Below are 22760 nucleotides of genomic sequence, written 5' to 3'. Positions count from 1 at the left end.
CTCTGTCTCCTTCCTTTTATGCATGTATAAATAGTTCTTTTCCTTTAGAGCCCTGTTTAAATGCCACCACTATTTACAAAGCTTTCCCAGTTGCCTAGACAAAAGCACATTGTCCCTTCCTTGTACTTATCTTAATATTCTTCACTCTTTCATTTATATATTTATGTGTGTTATCTCCTTTAGTATAAGTCAAAATAACATGTCATTCTTTTTTTATTCTTCTATTCCCCCCGATATGCACTGTAAATGCTTTTGGATTAAAGTCAGTCATTCATAAAGCATCTTTTTTTTTTTTTTTTTTTGAGATGGAGTCTCACTCTGTTGCCCAGGCTGGAGTGCAGTGGTGCGATCTTGGCTCACTGCAGCCTTCAAGCGATTCTCCTGCCTCAGCCTCCTGAGTAGCTGGGATTACAGGCACCCGCCACCACACCCAGCTAATTTTTGTATTTTCAGTAGAGATGGGGTTTCACCATGTTGGCCAGGCTGGTCTTGAACTCCTGACCTCAGGTGATCTGCCCACCTCGGCCTCCCAAAGTGCTGGGATTATAGGCATGAGCCACACCACATCCAGCCAGGCATCCCTTTAAAAGAAAATGTAAAGACATATCATAATTTCATGTTTGGAAAAGGTTTGTTTAAAACATAATTGACATGTCATATGGGTATATAGATGCACAAGACTTGGGGCACCTCAGGAAACTACTCTGTGAAAATAAAACACATGTCTATGTGCACTGTCAGTACAGGAAACTTAAAAACAGCATGCAGGGATCCATAATATTCATATTATTCATGGTAAACAAGTTTCTATTCCACTCACAGCACAACAGCTTATTTAACTAAAAAAAGTTTTGATTAGCCCTTACTATACCTGGTTTCTCTCTCTTCATGCTGTAAAATTAGGTTGCTATAAAAATTCTCCAATGTGAGCTTGGCTACAGTCACTCTTTCCCGGGTATGGTTGCTCATAGGAAAGGTTGTTGTAGTCCCTGCCGTCATTGCCATAGTAACGGAAACTGAAACAACATAGAAAAACAAATTATTCAGTGGGAAAAAAAACCTATCTTTTATAATAAACTCTGAAAATGTTTAATTTCAACTAAGAAAAATTCTACCCTAACAGTTAACACATCCAAGTATTTCACATTATAAATAATACAAAGCTGGGGAAGAAAGAAAAGCACTATTTCCAAAGCAAGAGAAATTCATATTGTGGTGGCAAAACCAGGAGTTAATAACAGCAAAGAAGAACCGGTGGCATCCATATATAATATAGACACATTTATATACAAAGGTCACATTCAACAAGCATTCAAAACAAGAAAAGTTCCAGCTATTTTGTTGTTTCATTACTAAATAAAATCTATAAGATAGTGCTAATAGCTATGTCCCTGATAAATGTCAGTCTCCTAAGAGTTAATGCAGTTTAGTTTAATAGTAAGAAGTAGCTTCTGCCTTATGAATTCTATGAAACATGAAGTGTTGTATCAAATATGCATATAAACACCAGCCTAAAGCAATGTTCACATATATTGTAGGGGGAAACTACTTTTAGAAACAGGCCCCTTTGGATGGGGCTCATAGCTGCCCCATTTGATTCTGAATTCTGGGTCATTCCAAAAAGTGCTATAACAAGGTATAGTACACTTCTCCAGACTGTGCAGCCCATTTCATTTTCAAATGAAATTCAAATGCCTATAGGAACCAAGAAGGAAACAGAAATGTATGAATGAAGCCAGGTAACAATAGGGAAGCTTTATGGCCTTAACTGGATGATGTATGTCTGCTTAAAGGCATTCCAGTGCCAACTTTCAGAGATCACTGGGCCACGCAAACAAAGTACTGTTTCAAAGAAGATAATCTGGACTATTAGATAAGGAGTGTGGCAAAATGGCCACTTGACGGGGGGAAGACTGAACTCCGATGGCTGCGGCAGGTGGCCACTGACCCTAAGAGACTTGCCTACTATGGCCACATCTGGATAAAAAGACTAGAAGGGTTCATACATTAAAGAGGCTTTGCTTATCTAGATGAAGATCATAACAGACCAGTCCAAAGAAGATCCAGCTTGCCAAGAGTGACCATCCAAAGCATTCTTAGTTGAAAAGTATTCCCCAAACCTGCCACCTATGCCCCAACATCCATCTTGCTTTAATTACAGGAAGATACAGAACCCTGGATGTGGACCTGAAGTGGACTAGATTCCAGGGTTGATGGAATGAAGCAAAAGATGTCAAGCAAGTCAAGTTTAGGTTGAAAGCAAACAATTACCTATGGCAAACTCCAAGTTCTACTGTTGTCCTGTTAGGGGTTTATACCTCAATGTACTGCTTGAGCCTCAGAATCATTATGTCTAAAACTGCATCTATTATTTTGGCATTATAAATTTGTTCCTCTGCTGACTACTTTAAACGAGAAGCTTATCGTGTCACTTGTTTAGAATCAGTCATGGCTCCTCATTGCCTACTGCAAGTCAAATTAGCTAAACATGATAAATAAGAACAACTCACATACACAGAGTATGGTTATATATCAGGAACTTTATGATATTTTATTCACTGATTTCCCCCTTTTTTTCTCCTGAGGATTTAAGATAGAGGCACTTGCCATGCATGATTGTATTTCATCCTCACAACAGCCCTGCAAAGTAGGGAACTGAAGTTTGGGGCAAGTCACATAGCTAGTGTGATGTGGAGTCAGGACCCCAACTTGCTATCCTTATCTGTTGCTTTTTATCTTTTCTATCCTTATCTGATGCTCTTCCTCACCACTCATTCTTTTCCCAACATATGTAGCTCTTTCATGCCACCAAGCTCTTCCATGACCTATCCCTGAAGTAGTTATATCCACCGCTGTCTCTGCAGGAATCTGCTGATCCTTTATGGCCCAGTTTAGCTGAAGTCTTACTGCTGTGGTAACTTCTCTAACATGCTCTACCAGAAGAGGCATCGCATTTCTCATTTTTTTGGTGCGTGTTCTCTAACATTTGTAGTCAGGTACTGGTGCTTATCACTCCTAAGAAAAATTCAACCCTAACAGTTATTCCACCAAACCAGGAACACCTCCAGGTAAGAACTCTTTCTGATTCATTTTTCAAAACTCACAACAGCACTGCATCTGACTCAGAGTAGCCATGAATGAATGAATGAGACAACCTATTGATTGGGGGGAGGGAGGGGACGCAGTAGGAGTAGTTGAAAGAATTAGCCAATAGTAAAGTACTCTATAAAGATTGGCTAATAAGCAACTGTGGAAAAAGAAATTACAGAAGGTAGAAGTCAAATTAAAAGATCTAATCCCAGCCTTGTTGCTAACTTATCATATCGTCTTATTCAAATCACCAGAACACCCCTAACTCAAGTCACTTTTCCCAAAACAGGGCTTAAAGTATTTGCTCTGCCTGGTTCACAGGCCTAGTCTAAGGCCATCTGAGATAATACACAGGAAAGCCACAATGGCTTATACAAATGTAAGATACTATTCTAGGTACCTAGTTTAATCTTTGTGTTGTGCTAAATGCTTTAATAATAATGAGCATTATTTTTAAAACAATAAATAATGAAAAATAAACTCAAGAATTATCATGGCCAAGTGATTTTTATGGATTAAGCCGCTCTTACTGGATTGCTAAAACAATGCTGCCAAATCATTTTTGGAAATTTCAGAATCACTGGGCTCATGTTCTATGTTTCAGGATCAGATGCAGAAAGGTCAAAGAATGCCAGGCACAGTGGCTCATGACTCTAATCCCAGCACTTTGTGAGGCCAAGAGTTTGAGACCAGCCTGGGATCTCCCCATCTCTACAATTTTTTTTTTTTTTTTTTAGCTGGGTGTGGTAGTGCACACCTGTAGTCACAGCTACTCTGGAGGATGAGGCAGGTAGACTGCTTGAACCCTTGTTCAAGGTTACAATGAGCCGCGATTGCACCACTGCACTGCAGCCTGGGTGATGGAGCAAGACCCTGTCTCTAATTGAAAAAAAAAAAAAGGTCAAAGAAGGAAAAGTGAAACAGGGATGGTGCATAGAAAACATCTCTGAAATCAAATCACATTTGTTAACTGGGGCTTGGGGTGGGAGAGGAAGGATGGACTGGAAATTGAAGAATTTAAGTAAATTTAAGAAACCCAGACAACACAAAGTTAAATACGTTTCTTATTATAAGACTTCCCAGCATCTTTTTTTTTTTTTTTTTTTTTTTTTGACAGAATTTCGCTCTGTTGCCCAGGCTGGAATGCAGTGGCGTGATCTCGGCTCACTGCAACCTCCACCTCCTGGGTTCAAGCAATTCTCCCACCTCAGCCTCCAGAGTAGCTGAGATTACAGGTGCACGCTAATATTTGTATATTTAGTAGAGATGGGGTTTTACCACGTTGGCCAGGCTGGTCTCGAACTCCTGACCTCAAGTGATCTGCCTGCCTTGGCCTCCCAAAGTGCTGGGATTACAGGCACAAGCCACCTTGCCCGGCCTTCCCTGCATCTTTAACATGCTAACATGCATCCTGAATCTTCAAAAGGAGGACAGGTGTACAATTTGCAGTAGTATTCCAGTGAACCTTCCCTAGGCATATAAAATTGAAGTTCATAGATAGTTCTCTTCAAATGCTTTTTGGTAAACAACTGCCTGTTACTTTTTCAACAAATATTTGGGGCGGGAAAACCTTAAAAGTTCCATTAAAGAGCAACACCCTATGATTGTAGAAAGATTTCTGACTTGCCTTGTTATTTGTTCTAGCAAGCAGATACTAACGAACAGAGAAAATGTCCGGAAGATCTGTAGCCAATAAAAATTTATAAAGTGGTTTGCCACTTTACAAGTTTGCCTTTACAAAAGGTCAAGACCCAACTCTAGTTGTCCAAGGCCTTATATATTCCTTTCAAAAAGTGAATGGTGAAAAAACATAAAAAACCTTTTATAAAGCCTCTTGAAAAAAGCACAAAGAAATAACACATGACTCACAGAATTATGCTGTTCACAGTCATGCTTGCAGAAATGAGAGAGAAAGATGTATGCTGAACTTGGGGTTTGGCCTTGGAGGGAGCTGACTGTCTGCCAAGGGGCCTTGTCGAGCAGGCTGCCCTGCTCGGTCTGCCAAGTGGCAAGGTCTGGCCCTCAGCTGCCAGTGTCTCAGGGCAATCAAATTCTGGAAGCCACTTTATCCTAACGAAGTTCACAAAAGACACATATACAAGACAGAATGGCAGCTTATTGATTTACACGGTAAGAAACTGAGTAACAATAATTAGGTTCAGAAGATTGCTTGGCAAGCATGGCATCAAAACAAAGAGAACTGTTATTCAATTTAAATGTTTAATGGGATTGGGATAAGGTGGAATCTAAAATACACAAGGCTGACGGCTATCTTGCCTAGAGCACCTATGCCCACTGGAAAGTGGCTGTAGGAGATGGTCTGCTACTGACTAGGCCTTCCCAGAATGAAGCCGAATTGGGGGGCCAGAGGTGGACAAAACTTTTGAGGAACATTATTGAACAAAACTTTTGAGGAAATTTTTGTGAAACATAAAGAAGTGTTAGGGAATTCAAAACAATTCCAAACAACAGAAATTGTCTGCATTAACAGTATAAAAATAGAGCCAGGCATGGTGGCACATGTCTGTAGCCCCAGCTACTCGGGAGGCTGAGACAGGAGGGTCATCTGAGCCCAAGAGTTCAAGGCTGTGGTGCACTATGGTGGCGCCTACACATAGCCACTGGACTCCAGCCTGGGTAACAGAGCGAGATCCAGGCTAAAAAAACAAACAAAAAACCCAACAGTATAGAAATACATATGAGGTCATTTTAGATAAATATTTATGAACCTGAGGTCTTCAAAAAAGAAGGTAAACAGAAGATAAGGTTTCTTCCATCATAAGAAGTTGTAATGAGTTTTACTCCAAAATCGGAAGTGGATGTCAAGTAATGAAATATTACTTTTAGACACTATATAATTTAGTAATGATTACGATGTTCTTTCCATTGTAGTTACATATACATGAATGCCTTGTTTAAAACCAAATAAAGGCAAAATCTCCATCTATTTATCTTTGTAATGAAAGCATCACAGTACCTGGCAAAGTGCTGAGCACATAGTAGGCAGTCTGTAAGTGATAGTAACTCAACCATAATGTAATATATTTTAAATTATATATATGTTTCATATATAATAATTTCATTTGGGTTAAGAAATACAGAATCATTTGGTATTCTATTAGCCTTCAGAAATAAATCTTACTTGAGAAACACATTTGCAGAAAAAACAAAAATCCCACCCTTACTCATGATTATACAGTATCTTTGTAAAGATTAGCTTTAAAAACAAGAAAATTTATTTCCTTCTTACCAGACACAGACAGACATTTAAAAATTTAAATTATACAAAACTAAGAAGTGATCAAATTATTACAAAGAATGGTCTAGATGACTGGCACTTATTGTATTGCAAATGCATTCCTTTAATGGATTTAACACTGTTCTTTTTGTTTTATTAAAGCCCTTTCTTTGGCCAGAAAAAGAACAGGATACAATTTGCAAGTGTAGAATTCCTGGACTGATAAAAACAACACAAGGTGCCCTTGAATTTCCTGTTCACGTGTGTTTTCTCCAGACTGCTCTATTCATTAATGGAGACACTACCAATAGTTAAGTCCAACATTCTTTTTTATCAAGCCTGGGGAAAGGAGATAACAAATCTGGCACTCAAGCCATTTATAAATAGATGTGTTATCTCCAACCATTTACCATCGAACTTCTGAAGGAAGAAAATAGAACTGCTTTACCTGGCTGTAAAACAAATTATTTAACTGGTGATTTCACCTTAGTTTTCACATGCTGCATTCCAGAGGAAGGAGTGTCCTTAATGCTACTATATTGCCTTATAGTATAAAAATTCGACTAAATTCAATTCACTAGTTGCAATCATAATGCCCTAGGTTACAATAAGTCCTCAGATTGTACACTGTATAAACTGGGTCCTTAAATGAAAAGGCAGCTACAGCTTCTTTCCTCTCTTGAGGCAAAGTCTAAAAAGCAAGAAATTCATAGTCAGGTGAAGTTTCAAATCCCAGCATTAACTTTTACTAATTGTTTTATTTTCAACCAACATTTATTGCAGATATATACCATGTTGACTGTACAAAGTGCTGAGAATAAGACTGATAAAACACAGTTCCGGCCCTTAGGGAGTTCATGATCTTATGGAGACACAAAGTAGGGAGAAATCAGCACTTCAAGAGGAAGGATAATCAAAGGTTTAATAGAGGAGGTGATACCTGAACTGAATCTTGGAGGGGATGGGGCTATAGTAAGAGGTCACCAGTCAGATGGACTCAGAGGGGAAGAGCTGTAAGGCATGAAAAACACTGACACACTTAAGCATACAGATAGACTGAGTATATTTGGTTAAATGGCAGAAGATGAAGGTAGAAATAAAGACCTTTTTTGTCACGTTAAAAAATTATCCTGAGCATAAATGGGAATCACTCAAGGCTTTTAATTTAGTGAAAACCTAACAGCCATTACAGAATTTATTGAGTGTTTACCCAAGTACCCAGAATTCTTCTAAGAATATTACATTCTTAGAAGCATTTAATTCTCCTAACCAGCCCTCAAATCCTATCTGATTTGCACTTCGGATAGATTATGCTGGTACAGGGAGGATGGCCAAAAGGCTGGAAGTACAGATCAGACTAGAGGAAGTAAATCTGCTCAGGAGGCTTAATAATGAATAGTCAGGGATTACAACCCGGCAGCCTGCAGAATCATTTTGTTAGGCTTGTGCTACAATTGAGAAAGTAGAAGGTTTCAGATGAAAATCCAGGTTTCTGGTTTCTCCTGAAAAGTCTGATCTGTCCACGGTGAGCTCTGTCAGCTCCACAATGACAGCTGGAGCAGAGCTGCAGCCGGCCCCTTACAATACAGCATCCCACCTGTCCACCAACTCTCCATTCCCACGTGCCCAGACTCATTCACTTTTTATTATCCACATTTTATTACCCACCTGCTTCCTTTACAGCACATTTGAGATTACAGAATAGTGAGGGCCTAATTAAGATAGTAGCAGAAGTGATGAAGAGAAGCCTCAGTTAGTCAGCTGCAAAGACTAAAATCTCTAATTATCTCTAAGTTTCAGATGTGGATGACTGGGTAAATGATCAGTAAGGACAGAAAGTATAAGAAAAGCTAGTTTAAGGCTAGTTTAAGAAAGTTAGTTTAAGGCTGATCCTGTCTGAGTTATTTAACCTGAGTGAGGATCCACATTTCTAAAATGGAGATCATAAATGCCAACCTTATAGGGTTGATATGACGCTTTGATGGTGGCAGAGCACAGGATGAAAGGCCAGATTGCCTGGGTCTGAATTTTGGTGCAGCCATTCACTAGCTGTGTGACTTTAGGCAAATTAAACTTTAAACTTTCTGTGTGTCAGTTTCCTGTTAAATAAATATAATAATAGCCACCTTGTGTGCATGCTTATTATGATAATATAAGACAAGATAATTCTAAAAGTTAGTACTTGTAAAAGGACTGAGATACGTCATGTGTTTGATAAATCAATAAATCAGTGAAAAATATTTTTAAAGTATCTCCTAGTACATATTAATGCTCAAAAATTATTAATTTTCTTCCCTTCCCTGCTCAATCTTCCTGCTCATCCCTCCTGCCTTGGACTGCTGCCATTGTCAGTGAGTTTGTAAATTTAATCTCTAATAGATATTCCCTCTCTCTTGTGATCTTAGCCTACTTCTTTGACAAATTAGATTACTTCTAATGGAAAGGGGAGAGAAATGTAGCAAAAAGAAATATTTAAAGTAAAAAAATAACTCTTGGTAGAAGCCTTACTAGAAGTTAGTAGTGATTTGGGGTAGAACTAGAGGTAGAAGTGTTCCAGGGAAGAGCTAACCCTTTCTCTCACAAAAGAGTGATTCTCATGAGGCAACACACACCAATTTATTTATAATCTCTTTACTGCATCTGCTGTTAATAGCTTTTGTTTTTATTTAACGTGGCCCTCTCCATGTGGCGTATGCCCTGATCACTAGACCAGAGGAACGCATTTCATAAACAGACACACTTGTCTTTGCTCCTTCTGTGAATCATAAGGTTGGTGATGATGGCACAGTGGTGCTGAACTCAACATTAGCATTTTCATTTTCAAATCTGTTTTGGAAATAGACAGTTTTCCTATGCACAAAAATATAGTTCAATGGTTGAGTACCTGAAAGCTTATTTGGCTGTAGTAACGCTGTTCATGGCAGAATACCTGAGTTTATTGGTCCAAATAATTACTAAAAATCCCTCTGAACTTTATTTTTTTTTTAAACTTGCAATGAGAAGGGGAAAGTGTTTATAAACCAAATGCAAACAATTAAACTAAGAGGTAAATTTACCAAAGCAGCAATTTTATTTAAAATTCTATTTACCGATCTTAATGTTTAGATAAAGTATCACCCTGTCTTTCTCAAAAACATTCAGAAAGAAGCAGTCTATTCTTATAATATTTATAAAATTTAATTGTTCTATTGCTATATGCCTATCTGGTAGTGCACTAGATTTTGTCTGCAAAAAAATGTTCAGCTGAATCAAGTCATAGTTAACTTTAAAAAATTACCTCAGCAGAAATGCCACATAACTTCAAATATTTATAATCTAGCACCTCAATGGGGAAAAAAAAAATCAATACTAACTTTTAGATAGTACGGGCATCCCTAAAAGAATTTTAAATCAGTTTCTATTACTGGCACACACATGAACACACACAGAAAAATATTTGTCTTGATTGACATAAAAGAGAAAAAAAGCCACAATTTGCAAGAAGGGGGAGTAAATGGCAGGGGGGAGGGAGATGATGGGTAATGAAGGTGAGGGGAGACCAGAGCGAGTATGTCAACATTATTTGTAAAGGAGGAAATATTCAGAGGTAAAACAAAATGAAAACAACTGGGAAAAAACAAATTTATAAATATATATATATATAAAATGATATATCTTTATGTTATTCATATTTAATTATAAAATATATACAGAAATTTATAGGATTTATAAAGATGAATTAAGTGGCCTAGGGAAACTTTTGGAGAGCATGAGAGCATGGTTGGGGGAAGGACAGATATTACAGTGATCTAGAGAATTCAGGGCCAGCAGGTTTAAACTATGGCTCTGAATTGTAGGTTTGGATGAGTGAGATGATAGCTAGTGCACCCAGAAGGATCTATCCTTCCCTTTGCCTTGTCAACTGAGCCATGCTTCCATCTATTAATACATCCAGTAACCCAATATCATGAGTTTTCTTCTATATTTTTCACTTTTGTTATAAAGAATATGGGTCAGTCAAAAGTAAGACGAATGATTTTTTAAAATTTAAAGTTTAAAATAAATGTATGCTTTAAAATGTTAATTTTAAAGACACAAATTTAGAAATGGAAAAATAATCCTGTTCACAAAAGTAGCAAGGAGGAGGAGATGGAGTACAACATTCATAAAATATGTAAGAATAACCTTGGCTGGGCGCAGTGGCTCATGTCTGTAATCCTACCACTTTGGGAGGCTGAGGCAGGTGGATGACTTGAGGTCAGGAGTTCGAGACCAGCCTGGCCAACATGACAAAACCTCATCTCTACTAAAAATACAGAATTAGCTGGGCATGGTGGTGCACACCTGTAGTCCCAGCTATTCGGGAGGCTGAGGCACAAGAATCACTTTAACCCGGGAGGCAGAGGTTGCAGTGAGCCAAGATCACGCCACTGTGCTCCTGCCTGGGTGACAGAGCGAGACTCTGTCTCAAACAAAACCAAACCAAACCTTGATTTTAAAAAGTCTTGGCTTCGAATGAGGCAACGTAATCATAGATCATGGGAAGAGGAGAAGAGGAGAAGACATTCAATTAATAGTATTGGAACAACTGGGTATCCATTTAGGGGAAAAAATCAAGTCAAGTATTCATTTCACTCCAAAATGCAAAATAAATTGCAAATGGTTCAAAAGGACAAACATAAAAACTAAAGGAAGGAAAGAATGAAGGAAGGAGGGGAAGAAATAGAAGTTAAAAAAATTAAACTTCAAAAAAATTAGAGGAAAATATAGATGAATAACTACTGGATCTTCGGAAGGAATGAGCTTTCTTAAAAGGAAATCAGTACAATGAAAACTTGTGCTACATTTCATTCTACAAAAATATGGAATATACATATGTATATACTGTATATCAAACAAGTTTAAAAGAATAATTTGGAGAAAAACACTGTAAAATAACAATGTCCGTTATAAGTTTATCTAAAAGCGCCCGATGTGGTGGCTCATGCCTGTAATCCCAGCACTTTGAGAGGCTGAGACGGGTGGATCTCTTGAGGTCAGGAGTTTGAGACCAGCCTGGGCAACACGGCAAAACCCTGTCTCTACTAAAAATACAAAAAAAATTAGCCAGGCGTGATGGCATGCGCCTGTAGTCCTAGCTATTCGGGAGACTGAGGCAGGAGAATCGCTTGAGCCTGGGAGGCGGAGGTTGCAGTGAGCCAAGATGTCACACGCACCATTGCACTCCAGCCTGGGCGACAGAGTGAAACTCCATCTCAAAAAAAAATAAATAAATAAAAGTGTATCTAAAAGCATATATTTAAAATACATGTCTATTTATCAAGTAAGCTCATACATAGCTTTTTTAATGTTAAAGTTGTAAGGAGACAATAAAGATCCTAATAAATGGATACATAACACTGTTTGATAAGAAATAGGAATAGTTTAAAACACATGAAAAATGTTCAATTTTACTAGTAAATCAAAGACACAGAAACTTTAAAATTATGCAATATGTTCCCTATATGAAAGTAGTCACAATATAAGGGGAAAACACCCCCTTAGTGAGGTCCAGTCTGTTATGAGGTGCCTTTCTGTCCACCCTATGCATTTTTGTTAGCTGGCACAGATGTGACCCTTTCTAACAGGGAATACGGTTAATTTATACCAAGAACCATAGAGATATTTTTTATTTTTTGACATAATTCCAACTTTAGGAGTCTATCCTATGGAAATAACCAAAATTGCCACAAAGATTTTTTTTAATCAAAGCATTATTTAAAATAGCAAACAACTTAAACCAAATGTTTAAAATTAAATGAAATGATTGATGGAATGATGATAGTATAAAATACCACAGCACTGAAGAAAATTTTCCCTGCAAATTTTAACATGAAAAATAATGTTAAGTAAATAAGCAGGATACAAAGTTCTATTTTCAAGTACAATATGAACTCAACTATACAAAAACGGGAGAGGAAGTTAAATTGTGATGAACAGACAGTGTGAAATCACGGATGATTTAAATTTTGTCTTTTATCGCTTTTTGAATTTTCCAAATTTTCAATAATAGGAAAACAACCATTTTATAATCAGAAAGAAAACATTTAAGAGTGATCCTGGGAGAGTGCTGGATGTTTGGGGGCGGGGGTAAAGGGGAATCAAGCTGCACTTTTCAGCACTCAGAGGTGGTTTTTCAGGTACCACAGTACTTGAATTTTTTTTCCTATAAACCAAATTCTTAGTTCTGGTTTAGTGGAGAACAGCAAAGAACAGCAAAAAGAAGTTGGATGTCATGGAACAAAACTAAAGACAAATCAGAGAATAATAAAGGAAATTCTGAAGAAGTTTTCCAGTCATATCTTATACTTGAGCTTTTAGTGCAACCGTTTTTTGGTGGCTTATACCTACCTGGGCATATTTACGAGGGCTCAAACTATCACTCTCTTCTCAAATAGCTTTTCCACTAATGACTAGAAAGGCCCATATCAAAACCAAAAAGCAGGACAGCACAATATTCTTAGCTAAATTATCTTCAAGTCTTATTTAAGATAAAGGAAATACTCCTTCAAAATCATACAAAGAAGAGAGAGACAAAATGAATGTTCTAGCTTTAAGGAAGATGCCCACTCCCCTTTACTCTTTCCTTGCCTGTTTTAAGGGAGATAATGCCTGATTCAAAACATCAGTATGTCCAAAATACATATTTGGAGCTAAAAAGTGAAGGTTTGGTGTGACCAGAGAACAACTGATGAATGGACAAGGCAGGAAAAGGATGACTGGTGAGAGGCGGGGACACCCTGGCAAAGGGAAGGGGAGGAGCAAGCTTGGGAAGCAGCCTGAACACATAAACCTATACAAAGCTTGGGCTGCTTTGAACACTTGCTTTTCATTTTCTTAAAAGTAAACTTTGAATAGGAATGAGAGATAGAGAGTGAGGCAAACAGACCAAGCAGACACTTGCACACACAACAAAACTTGAAAAATAGACTGAGTTTAAGTGAGTATATAAAATATAAATTTCAAATATAAACTCAAATTTCAATTTTCCCATTCATTCAAAGCATTCAAAGCTTCTGCATCACTGAACAGCTTCAGGAGTTGTAAGCGTTTCTCAGTTGTACCAATTCCTTTTTTATTTCTTAATTTTAATTTTTAAATTGCTGTGTTATTTTGTTTGCTGTTCCTTTTCAAATGAAAACCACCCCCGAAAGAAATCAGACTAACGTTTTAACAACTTAAGAGCCAGAAGCAGCAGTCCTTTGGGGGTACAAAAATTAGACGAGACTAAAATTAAAATGTGGTATCACGAAGCTTACAATTTTAAGACCTAAGTAGCTATGAGCTATGTTTGGTTATTTTGAGTCATTTAAACTCTCCCAAGAGACTTTTTTGACCATCACAACTGACCAAAAAAAACTGTTCCCAACTAAAAGCAGACATAGCATGTGACTCATCAGACTCAGATATTGTGTTAAACACACAGACCACTTGACTTCCACAACCATGAGAAAACAGAGAAGGCATCCATCTCATTAAGATACCAGAATACAAAAAACTTTGAGGCAGGAAGGAAATTTTTATGTGGTAATGACCTTTATCATTAATACCTGAACAGCTTACTACCTAAGCAATGAACAGGACCACACCATTTTATTGACCTGTGATCTTTAGAACACAATTCCGGATTATTGGGAAAACAAATCTAGGAGAGGGGAAAAAATACCTAAAATGGAATAAAAAGTAAATTGTATAGTTGGTTGTCATCAAGGATATCCTGTAATTCAAGTAAGCACACTGGCAAACACTCCCATAAATCAGTTTATAAGTTCAATTCTATTTAGCAATTTTCTAGACTCTACTACAGGTCTAAGATTGCAAATTTAGTTCATCAAGAGGCAAGGCTGATAAAATCACAAAACTTCAATTCAATTTCAATTACAGAAGGTGGTCACCATTAAGTGATATACAGACCATCTTATCTGTCATTAAGTGAGAGAGACTATATTATCTAGTCCATCTCCCTCATTTTATGGAAGTGAGGCCCAAAGACATTTAGCTATTTGGTGGAAAAGCTTGGATTAGACCGTGTCACCTAACCTTCAGGTGAAGCTCCCATTCTAGCTGAGAGTCCACAGTGCAGTGACCACTCCAGGACACCATACTACCCCTGCAGCAAAGTTGGATATCAGAACATTGATAACCAGGGCTGAGTCCTGGATTATGTAGCATCTAATAGCCCTAACACTGATGTCCATATCTAACACTAAGTCACTGCTTCCTATCTTACAATTACCGATCTGTGGATCAAACAACTGGCTTCTGCCTGCTTTCTTCGGATGACCAAAGAATGACAATTTTATCCCAAACTTGCTGGAAACCAAAATATTATGACTAAAGGTTTCTTGAAAGCTATTAATATTTCAATTACAGAAGTTGATTACCATTCAGTAATGTAGATTTAGTCTGGGACTCTACTTCTAAATGTATATTTAGCTGTGCGCCCCTAAGTTAGGGTCTCAAAATCTTATACAGTGTATGAGGTCATGGGAACTCCTTGTTCAGGACCCTTAGCATGAGGGCAACGTAAGTGTACATGTATTCAGATCTCTGGAATATGCCACAGGTAGTGAATAACAGAGGGGAAAAAAGATTTCTAAAATATAAAAATGCACTATTTTCTTTCCAAACTGGATATCTTCTGCCCCATATATAAAAATAAAATGTTTCATGTAAAAATGTGAAAATATCCATAAGTATACAAATTGCAAAGTGAAAGTGACCTCACAATCCTACCTCCCATAATATCCAGTTTTAACTGTTGAGTGAGAGACTGGAGTTACACTCCCTGGATTTAAATTCTGGCTCTGCCACTTACGAACTGTGAGAACTCTCAGGGTGTCAGTGTTCTTATCTATAAAACAGAGATAATGACAGCATATGAAAATTAATAACTAATGTTTATTGAGTGTTTTATAAAGCATAGGCATTGTTCCAAGCACTTAAAACATATTAACTAATTTTAATCAAGTGACTGATTGATATGTGTTAAAGTCCTTAGAATAGTGCCTAAGACTCAGTCAAGTACTCATTAAATGTTAACTGTTGCTATGTCCTTCCAAAACTTTAATGCATAAACACACACACACAGTCTTAATACAAATGGGCTATTAATACAAATAAGTTTTAATACAAATAAGCTATTGTGTAAACTGCTTTTTTGAAAGATGTCTACGATCTTGTAGACACCTTTCAATATTAATACAAATGGATCTACTTCATCCCTTTTAAGAAGCACATGGTAATAATAGTTGCTAAGATATAATGAGTTATTTTGTGCTAGACACTGTGCTTTATGTGTATCATTTCACTTAATCCTCATGACATCCTCAGAAACCATGTGTCACTCTTCTGATTTATAGAAGAGAAAAGTGAGACTTAGCTGGATTAAGTTACTTACCCAAGATCATACAGCTAGACATGGTGAAGCCAGCTTTGAACTGTGGTTTCTCTTAAACTAAGCGATCAGGCATACTGTACCTTCTGTTAAGCGCCATAGTTTTAAACTAATGCCCACTAACAGATGTTTAAATGGTTTCCGTTTTTAGGGGGTATTTTTAGCTATGCTGTAATAAACATCAAGGATCACAGACTATGCACTCTTTCTCTTATTTCCTTATTATATACTTCCAGATGTGCAATTGTTGAGTCAAAGAACACTTGCATATAAAATTCTGATATACACGGCCAGACTGCATTCCAGAGAGACAGTACCAATTGACCATCAATAGTTATATGACAGCACCAACACTAGGCAATGTCCATCTTTTTAATTTTTGTCAGTTTGATAGGTTAAAAAAAAAACCTTAGTTTTGCTTATACATTCCTTTGATTACAATTACTTAAGCATATTTTTATATATTTTAAGTAACTCTTTTGTAAGCTGCATGATTTAAGACTGTTGCCCACTTTTCTATTGAAAAATTCATTCTTTGATTCCAACTATAATTGAACAATGTAACTATCACAGGCCATTTTAAATAGCTGGTATCATACCATAATGCCAATATTTAAATAATTTCTACTTATACAACAGAAGAAAAAGAGTGTGCTTTAGCTCATGCAGGAACTATATTTATTACATGAGAAGTAGACACTTTCCTATAAATCAATAGGATTAAATCAAAACTACCGTCACCTGACTCAAAAGTTGAGAATGTAAGTAGAAACAGTTTTCCAAACTAAGATTTTCTGTTATTCAGATGTGACATTAAGACTTCATTGTTTATTTATTTGGACCAGCATATATCATTTCTTTTTAAAAATTAATGTCAGTTTACTCTGGTGTTTTGTTTTTGAGATAGAGTCTCCCTCTGTCACCCAGGCTGGAATGCAATGGCGTGATCTTGGCTCACTGCAGCCTCGGCCTCCCGGGTTAAAGCAATTCTCCGGTATCAGCCTCCCAAGCAGCTGGGATTACAGGTGCCTGCCACCATGCCCGACTACTTTTTTGTATTTTTAGTAGAGAGGGGGTTCCACCATGTTGGCCAGGCTGGTCTCGAACTCCTGACCTCAGGTGATCCACCCGTCTCGGCCTCCCAAAGTGCTGGGATTACAGGCCTGAGGCATCATGCCTCGCCTCAATTTACTCTTTGACAGAAAACGTCCCAGCTTAGATCATGATTATCTGGAAATCAACTAAGCATTATCCTTATCTTCATCTTTATCACCACTGTTGTTGTCATGGATACCATTTATAAAACAGCCAGGCAGTACTGTGTGCATTATCTTACGTAATCTTCACAACAACTCTATGAGGTAGGTACTATTTCTCCATTTTAGAAACGGGAAACCGGGGCACAGAGAGGTTATTTACCAGAGGCCTCTCAACTGGAAAATGTCAGAGCAGGGATGTGAACCCTGTTCACTCTAGAGCTGTTGTTCTAATGACCATGCCTACTTTTTACAACCAGAGTCAGTTAAACAAAGCTAAAGCCAAAAATAAATCTGTAGCTTCCTAAAGGCAACTCAAGATAATTACTGGTCTTCTCTTACATGATCACCTTATTTATGCTTAGTAAATCTTAAATGGTTTTATAATTCCTTGTTTTAAAGAAACTTAAAAGGATCAACTCGTCTAACCTTCTAACAAAGACAAGGCTGTGTTGCTGTGCCCGATTCAAACTGCCCTTCTTGCCCAAACAGCTCTGTACGCTTTTTAAAGAGTTGTATAATCTGTTGGAAATCTAGGCAATTATTTCAGACAATTTAAAATATGTGTGTCTATCTTATGCTGTCTTCATTTACTTATCTAAATAGTAAAAAAGTATCAGAATACTTTCTACATGAACAGGAAGACTAACCAACGTTGAATGGCAGCCAGTCTTATCTCCGTCCTTATCACCACCTTACCATGTCATCCTGGTGAAGATGCCATCACAGGAGTCAGGGTTGAAGTCCAGGTTTAAGGTGTATCTAGATGGGTTCCCAGGATGCCTGAAGTAGCCTCAAGAGGCCCAAAAGAAAAAGCTCCTCTGGCACAGTCTCCTAATGGTGACAAAGGAGTCCCTCTCATCTGCTTGGCAGCCTTACAATCAGAGCATTCTTACATCTAACCTAATTATTTCCCACTGAAATTCAAACCTAATTCATTTATTTTTTATTCTCTATAAAAATGAAAAACATCACTGTGGCAAGTAACTTGCTCAATTTCTCACAGAAAATAAAGAAAAGGTAGCTGGAATCAGTACTGACTTTGATTCTCTTTCATTGCATAATCAAAAGTTCTTATTTTGCTAAGGGAAGAACTGCTTATCTCCCTCAAGAAAACTGTGAAACTGATTTGAAAATAACATTGCCTTTCTGAAATGTTCATGACTACTATATATTTTAGAATTTAGAAACAGAAACACTTCATAGTACTTTTAAAGGTCTTTTTAGTAAAAATAATAACCATGGGTAACTTTAATCAAACACTTCTGTGTTAGGTACAGTACTAAAGGTTTGGCGTGCATGATGTTCTTTGATCTTTACAGTTCTATAAAGTAGGCGCTTCCCACATTTACAGATAAGGGAGTAGGTTTAGTTAAGTCATCATCCCAAAGACCTACAGCCAGTAATTGGAACCTGTCTCCCTAAGCTCAGAACCCTCAGCTATATGGTCTCTCATCAGACTTTTATTTTTTAAATGTGTAAGCTTCCCTTTTTAGAGTATGTTGTTCTAGAAAACATCAAGCTCTTTAAAATAAATTGTATTTTTCTCATCTCTTTCATTACAAACCGTGTGGAAAAACAACCACCTCAAGGTTTCACAAAGCTAAAGAGAGTCACACTTTAGAGTGTAGCAAAAAAAAAAAAAAAAAAAAAAAAATTTTTTTTTTTTAGCTCGCTGAAACTTCTGCCTCCCAGGTTCAAGCAATTCTCCCTGCCTCAGCCTCCCGAGCAGTTGGGATTACAGGTGTCCACCACCACGCCCGGCTAATTTTTGTATTTTTTCGTACAGACAGGGTTTCACCATGTTGGCCAGGGTGGTCTTGAACGCCTGACCTCAGGTGATCCACCCGCCTCGGCCTCTCAAAGTGCTGGGATTACAGGCGTGAGCCACCGAGCCTAGCCAGCAAACATTTTTTTTTTAAACTAAGGGAAAAAATGTGTACTAAGACTTAGAAGCATGAATATAAGCATAGAGCTTTCGCACCAGAAACAGTCCATTTTGAGACTCTGTTCCTTTAATCTATTTATACATTTATTATCACAGCTAAACCAACTATTTTATTTTCACAGCTCTATAATAAAAAGATGCTCCTTGACTTTCAATGGGGCTACATCCCAATAAACCAATCCTAATTTGAAAACATCACTAAGTCGAAAGTGCATTTAATAGTGGCAGCAGAGCAGACATTCCCCAACTTACAATTTTTCCACTTTATGATGGTCCGAAAATGAGGCACATTCAGTAGAAATCATAAGGACCTCCTTGATGGTCTTATATCCCAATAAACCCAACCTAAAGTTGAAAATTCGTAAGTCAGGGACTGTCTATATTTTGACATCTATTTGGGCAGGCCCCTCCTCTTTTTCCTTTTTTATCCTCCAAATTATTACACTTTTTCATATGAATTCTAGAAATCTGCTTGGAAAGTTCAATTTAAATTACTGTTGAGATTTTGATTTGGTCCCTATCATCTTTTGACAAAGGAAAAGCATGATTTAAACTATCCAGCCTCAGCTGATTTCAGCTTCAGGGCTGACTTTAGCTACTTTGCCAAGGTATTTCTGCCAGCTAGGGGACAAGTATCCAAACTGAGAGTTAAGGTTTTTAAAGTCCTTTTAAAAAATTGCATCCAAGCTTACATTGTCTGTTATTGATTATAGAAAACAAAATGAGGTATTCAACTAACCTAGTAGATAGTGTTTGCAAGACACTTAGGCTTTCAGGGTGACCAAATAAAGACAAACCTGGAAGAAGCCAACTAAGCTAATAGTTTCATCGGCTTTAGGTAAGGCTTTATGTACTAGCACCTATCAATGTACCAAGCAATATGATAGTAGGAAGAGACCCAAATAGTAGGAGACATGATATGAGCATGCTAAGATCCTATAAAATTGTCGAAAAAAGAGTTAAGACTAACCCATATTAACAATTAGCCTGGGTGGACCTTTCCAATATAAGCAGGGCTTTAGAACAGGGGAGGATCAATGTGGGCTGCAGTGCCCAGTAAAAACTAATAGATCAAATAGTTCAGCTCTAGCTTAACTAAATGCCTGGTGGTAATCAAAATTTAGTGACGGCTATTCAGAAGTCTATGTGAAAAGAAATAGTGATTATGTCAAGTTGGTTTATAAATCAAGGCTGGGCTACACTTACAGCCTTCCAATAAAAGGGCAAAGATCCTATAAGCAAGCATCTCTTAATTGCAGCAGCTACTCTAGATCATATGCCTAAACTGTGGCCAGCACTAGATTAACCCAATGGGAAATCCCCATGCTTTGTGGCTTATAGGTTATTCAAAACCTGAATCTGATCCTACTCTCCTTATACACGACCTGAAAAGTCCCTCCTCCACTGGACTTGCATCCATAAAAACTCCACCCAGTTTCCTGACATCACGGAAATTTACTAGTCCACTTGGAAGACCTAGTATGTAAGCTCATCTATTTGTGGAAAGAGGCAATTCTTTCCAAAATTACTGAGTCAGAAATTTTTACCAGCTCTAGACTTTTTTTTTTAAGGGGGGAAAGTTTTATCTTTTTTTTTAATTTTACTTGAATAAACAGGATGAGCACTGTATCCCCTTCCAAGGAGCAAAAAATACTGCTCAAATAACTGGAAAAATTGGTCAGGAGGAACTGGAGTGGAAATTTGCTTTAAATTTTTTAAATTATATGCAAACTCCATGGTTATTTAATTTTTAAAGAATTATGAGATAAAATATCTCCATGATTTCTTTACTCATCTGTCATTCCAGAAAACATTACTCAGAGAGGGTAGACAGCTCTTCCTTCCTCAATTATGTCCTTTGAAATGAACAGAAAACTTACCTCTGAGTTGGTTTTAAGGCGGTTTCACTAAAATCAGGGAGTTAAAGACTATTTAACCCTCTGAGGTTCCTTCCAGTCCTCCTGCTGCTGTGTGTGTGTGTGTGTGTGTGTGTGTGTCTGTGTGTGTGTGTGTGTGTGTGTCTGTGTGTGTGTGTTTTTTGAGATGGAAGTCTTGCTCTATTGCCCAGGCTGGTCTCAAAGCCCTAGGCTCAAGAGATGCTACCACCTCAGCTTCCCAAAGTGCTTTATACTTTTTAAAGGTAATTACTGGTACTTTAAATTAAATAGAGGAACAAAGCGGGGTGTGAAGTTTTCACACACATGCCTCAGGACTCTATTTCTAATGAGATGATACATTGTAAATCATGAAACACTGATTCACTTCATGCCTTATAGCTTTGTATTAAGTGAAATTGGGATAATTTGGTGGGTTGTACATATTTAGAAGTGAAGTAAATACTTCAAGAGTTGTGAAGATCAAACGAAAGAGGTAAAATGCTTTATAAAAGGCAAGACACTATTCAATGTAAGGTTATACATGCTTTAAAACAATAAATCTAAATTCAGGATAATGGTCATTTCTGGGAGAGAGGAAAGGGAAGGATTACCAAGGCATCTTCACTCTACCTGCAATGTTCTGTTACTTACAGAAAATCTGAGGTTAACAGGGAGAGACTTGGTAAAGATATGCAGTAGACACATGAGTGTTCCTTGTATTTTTCTCCATAACTTTGTGTATGTTTGCAATAATTCATAATATAAACTTCAGTTACTAGTTTATACTGTAATTTCGATAAAATAGAAATGACAAAGATTCCAAGGAATTTTAAAGGTTTCTTATGGATAATTTTTTAAAACTATTTAACCTTATACATAAATACAGTATCTTGCTTTTTACTAACTAGTATCTACTCTAATTCATATAATCACCATTGCTTTTCTTCCTCGCACTTCCACCTTGCACAATTTAAATAACAAAGCACAACTCTCTCCAGGGCATGTGAACAAAGGAATTTCTAGGAGATGGGCTCAGTGGAAGTCATGGTCCTGGGAACAGCTTCATAGAGAAGGAGAAAGCACAGGGACAGGCTGCCAGATTTCTGCACTTGTGTCTTCAATGGGCTTCGTTATTTTGTTTCAATTATCATGACTTCCCAGAATACCAGAGAAACTCATATTTAGAAGTTTAAAAACCTATCCTATACATACTAAAATATTTCCAGATTAAATCATACAACATCAAGGATTTACAGCAAAATAATGCGAAGGGGAGTAGGTGTCAGTATAGATGAATCAAGATTGGTCATGGTTTGAGAACTGTTTAAGCTGGTGATGTGCACACGGGGGTACAGTTTACTCTTTCATTTACTTTTGTGTATACTTAAATTTTTCCATAATGAAGTTTTTTTTAAAAAATCTCAAAGCTAAAATAAATGATTTAAATATCATTCTATTAAGTCTTGTACATATTTCAATTTGTTAGGCCTATCCATGGCAAGGGGATCAGGGAGCCTGGCCAGGTTAGTCCTGAGGCACTGCTAGTCAGCTGGGTGCTCTTGTCTAAGTTACTCAGTCTTTTTGATTTTGAGTTTATGGATAAGATATCTATGTTCCCTTTTAGCCATATCATGATTATTGGATTTATAAAACTGGCTTACAGATATTGTATAACATAGTAAGAATTGCAAATGTTATAATGGTACACTGTGACCACATGGGAGTATCTTTCATCCTTCATTTATTTATTTATTTGAGAAACATTTAGGGAATGCATACTATGTGCCAGGCAGTGTGACATGTGGGTAGAATTCAAAGTTAAGTGACACAGAATCTCTGCCTTCAAGATGCACTCTAATTAGGCCGGGCGTGGTGGCTCATGCCTGTAATCTCAACAGTTTGGGAGGCCGAGGTGAGCGGATCACCTGAGGTCAGG

At 37.4% G+C, this 22760-nt stretch overlaps 1 protein-coding gene across 5 annotated transcripts in view; it reads right to left on the bottom strand.

Moving 5' to 3' along the window:
* Positions 1-22760, bottom strand: part of STK38L (serine/threonine kinase 38 like) — an 82705-nt gene that overhangs the window by 28569 nt on the left and 31376 nt on the right. For 2 of the 5 annotated variants that reach the window (XM_063672536.1, XM_063672537.1), the window contains exons 2-3: positions 15083-15200; positions 872-1016 (exon numbers count right to left, since the gene is read on the bottom strand). In XM_063672536.1, coding sequence (XP_063528606.1) covers positions 872-1016; positions 15083-15089 — 152 coding nt within the window. In that variant the 5' untranslated portion in view covers positions 15090-15200. Of the gene's footprint in view, positions 1-871; positions 1017-15082; positions 15201-17698; positions 18626-22760 lie in introns of those variants that run through there. The other 3 variants (XM_054442898.2, XM_063672538.1, XM_054442897.2) reach the window with 2 other exon arrangements.

Source organism: Pongo pygmaeus, chromosome 10 (genome assembly GCF_028885625.2).
Source record: "Pongo pygmaeus isolate AG05252 chromosome 10, NHGRI_mPonPyg2-v2.0_pri, whole genome shotgun sequence".
NCBI classification, from domain to species: domain Eukaryota; kingdom Metazoa; phylum Chordata; class Mammalia; order Primates; family Hominidae; genus Pongo; species Pongo pygmaeus.
Note: the sequence above shows the minus strand (reverse complement) of the source record. Positions and strands in the feature narration are given on the sequence as shown.